Consider the following 2,968-nt stretch of genomic DNA (forward strand, 5'->3'; position numbering starts at 1 on the left):
TTATACCTTTAAAATATACCTCGTTTATTCCTCATTTATACCTCGATTTTTTCATAAGGGTATTCTTGTAGTATATGTTATAAGAATTTTTCACTAAAAGGTAATCTGAAAGACCACAGTCTTGTTCATACTGGTGAGAAGCCTTATACTTGTAGTATATGTAATAAAAGTTTTTCATTAAGAGGTGGTCTGAAAAGACACAGTCTTGTTCATACCGGTGAGAAGCCTTATTCTTGTAGTAAATGTAATAAGAGTTTTTCAGAAAGAGTGACTCTGAATAAACACTGTCGTGTTCATACTGGGGAGAAACCTTATTTTTGTAGTATATGTAATAAAAGTTTTTCACTAAAAAGTCATCTCACTCCACACGGTCGTGTTCATACTGGTGAGAAGCCTTATTCTTGTAGTATATGTATAAAGCGTTTTTCACAAAAAGGTGGTCTCGCTGCACATAGTCGTGTTCATACTGGTGAGAAGCCTTATTCTTGTAGTATATGCAATAAGAGTTTTTCACTAAAATGTCATCTCACTAGACACAGTCGTGTTCATACTGGTGAGAAGCCATATTCTTGTAGTATATGTATAAAGCGTTTTTCACAAAAAGGTGGTCTCGCTGCACATAGTCGTGTTCATACTGGTGAGAAGCCTTATTCTTGTAGTATATGTAATAAGAGTTTTTCAGAAAGATGGCATCTAAATGGACACTGTCATGCTCATGCTAGAGAGAAGCGTTATTCTTGTAGTATATGTACTAAAGGTTTTTCACTAAAAGGTAGTCTGAAAGTGCACAGTCGTGTTCATACTGGTGAGAAGCCTTATTCTTGTAGTATATGTAAGAAAGGTTTTTCACTGAAAGGTAATCTGACAAAACACAGTCGTATTCATACTGGTGAGAAACCTTATTCTTGTAGTATTTGTAATAAAAAATTTTCACGAAAAAGTCATCTCACTACACATGGTCGTGTTCATTCAGACCCCTAACCTTATTCTTGTAAAATATGTAATAAGAGTTTTTCACATAGAGTGACTCTGAGTAAACACTGTCGTGTTCATTCTGGGGAGAAACCTTGTTCTTGTAGTTAATGTAATGAAAGTTGTTTTACTAAAAAGTTATCAGAGAAAACACTGTTGGGTTCACACTGGTGAGAAGCCTTATTATATATGTGTGTGTAATAACATTTTTTCACTTAAAGGTAGTCTGATCAGACACTGTCGTGTTCATGCTGGTGGAAAGCCTAATTCTTGTTGTATATGTAACAAGTTTTTCATTAAGAGGTGGTTTGACTCAACATAGTCATCTTCATAGTAGTGAGAAACTTTACTTATGTAGTATATGTAATTAAAATTTTTCAAGAAAGAATTATTGAACTATTAACAGTCATGTTCACGCTATTTAAAAGCCATATTCTTGTTTTGTTTTAAAAGTTTTCTTCTTTTTTTTTTTCACTTAAGGTCCATCTAATTTATTGTAGTTTTATTCATATACTGGTGACAAACCTCATTCTTTTAATATATTTTTTAAAAAAAAGTTTTTAATTTTTCCAAAGCTGTCTTTACTGTTTGTGTTTTCACTGGTGAGAAACTTTTTTTGTTGTAGCAAAATGGAATAGGAGTTTTTCTCAGAAATATCATCTGACTACTGTTTGTCTACGATAGGTACTCTGACCGCCACAAAGTCTGGGGCAGTCTGGTGCTATAGAAAGAAGAAGAGGGCATTTTAGGGAGGGTAGCTTCGATGATTGTTTGTATGGGAAGTATACCAGATTGGCTGACTCAGCCACATAAATATCTTTGTTTTTATTATTTATTTATTTTCTTTTTTTTGAAACTGAAAAGCAAGTAACCGCAACTAGGATGAAATCTAAAACTATCAACGATGATTTTTATCAGCACCTATCAAACCATCTGAAATTATCTAAGTTTTTTTTTGCTTAAATTACGTTTTCTTATTCGTATTTATTGTAACCTGTATAGTTTTTCTCACTATTTATTAAAAACAGTTTTTATTAGCACATTTATTTTTTTCTTAATAACTAATTTACTATGTGTGATAAATTTATAGGTGAGTTATTTATTAATAAAACATTGATCTGCTTTAAACAATTTTATACAATTTCCATACATATTCTATTTATCAATCATTATTCATAGAAATAACAATTTCAATTTGTCATTGTATTTGGACAAATAGTATCGATGAAAATCAAAAGAGAGCTGAAACATAAAAAGGGACAATTTAATCAAGTTATTAAATTTAATAATTAATGAATTTCTTAATTATGACTAATAATTTATCGTATTTTTGTGTCCGTTTTTGTTTGTTAGGATGTTGATTAACTGTGTAAAATTTAGGTTTCGCACGTAATTATTAATACGATAGCAGCCATTTGTCATGCTCTTTGAGCTGGTTGATGGAGAAGTAATTTAAGGGCTTTTTCCTTAGCTTCATCAGCAAAACATGTTTAACACATTGTGCAGAATTTTACGCACTTGTGATTTTAAAGCTTCACCTTTTTTTAAATTTAAAAGGCATTTCTCAAAATTCAAAAAAGTTAAAAGAGGAAAAATAAAATAAAAAATTTACAACACAAATAAATTTGTTGATTTTTTTTCTAAAACAGAAGCTTTTGAAAACGAGAAAAGATTAAAAAAAGGAATCGAACGCTCTAAACGATGTTTCATGTGCGAATGCTCATTTCTCTTCACTCTAGGGCTAATACAATAGACCGAAGAAAGAAATCTCTTTTTCTCCCACCAAAACCAGTCCTAAAGAAGGACCCCGCACGCACTTACGGAAATGCTCACGGTTTCGGCACCGCTTGGCATTCTTGGCGGAAACTTTTAAGTCAAACCTGCTCTGTCACCAAATTGCTTTTGCGTAGCGTTTATAAGCAAGGGATAGAATTGTTTTCACTATTTTATTACAATTTTTTTTCATTTTTTTTGTGTTTTCATAAGATCATGTAAC

General features: G+C 31.6%; 1 protein-coding gene across 1 annotated transcript; it reads left to right on the forward strand.

Moving 5' to 3' along the window:
* Positions 1–58: 58 nt before the first annotated feature.
* LOC122273793 (zinc finger protein 570-like) lies at positions 59–1,123 on the forward strand (the record flags this gene model as incomplete). Its single annotated transcript, XM_071177001.1, has 1 exon — positions 59–1,123. A coding segment is annotated over one exon (923 nt), but the record flags the coding sequence as incomplete, so codon positions are not given.
* Between the last annotated feature and the right edge of the window lie 1,845 nt (positions 1,124–2,968).

This window comes from Parasteatoda tepidariorum, unplaced genomic scaffold, assembly GCF_043381705.1.
Source record: "Parasteatoda tepidariorum isolate YZ-2023 unplaced genomic scaffold, CAS_Ptep_4.0 HiC_scaffold_8584, whole genome shotgun sequence".
Taxonomy (NCBI): domain Eukaryota; kingdom Metazoa; phylum Arthropoda; class Arachnida; order Araneae; family Theridiidae; genus Parasteatoda; species Parasteatoda tepidariorum.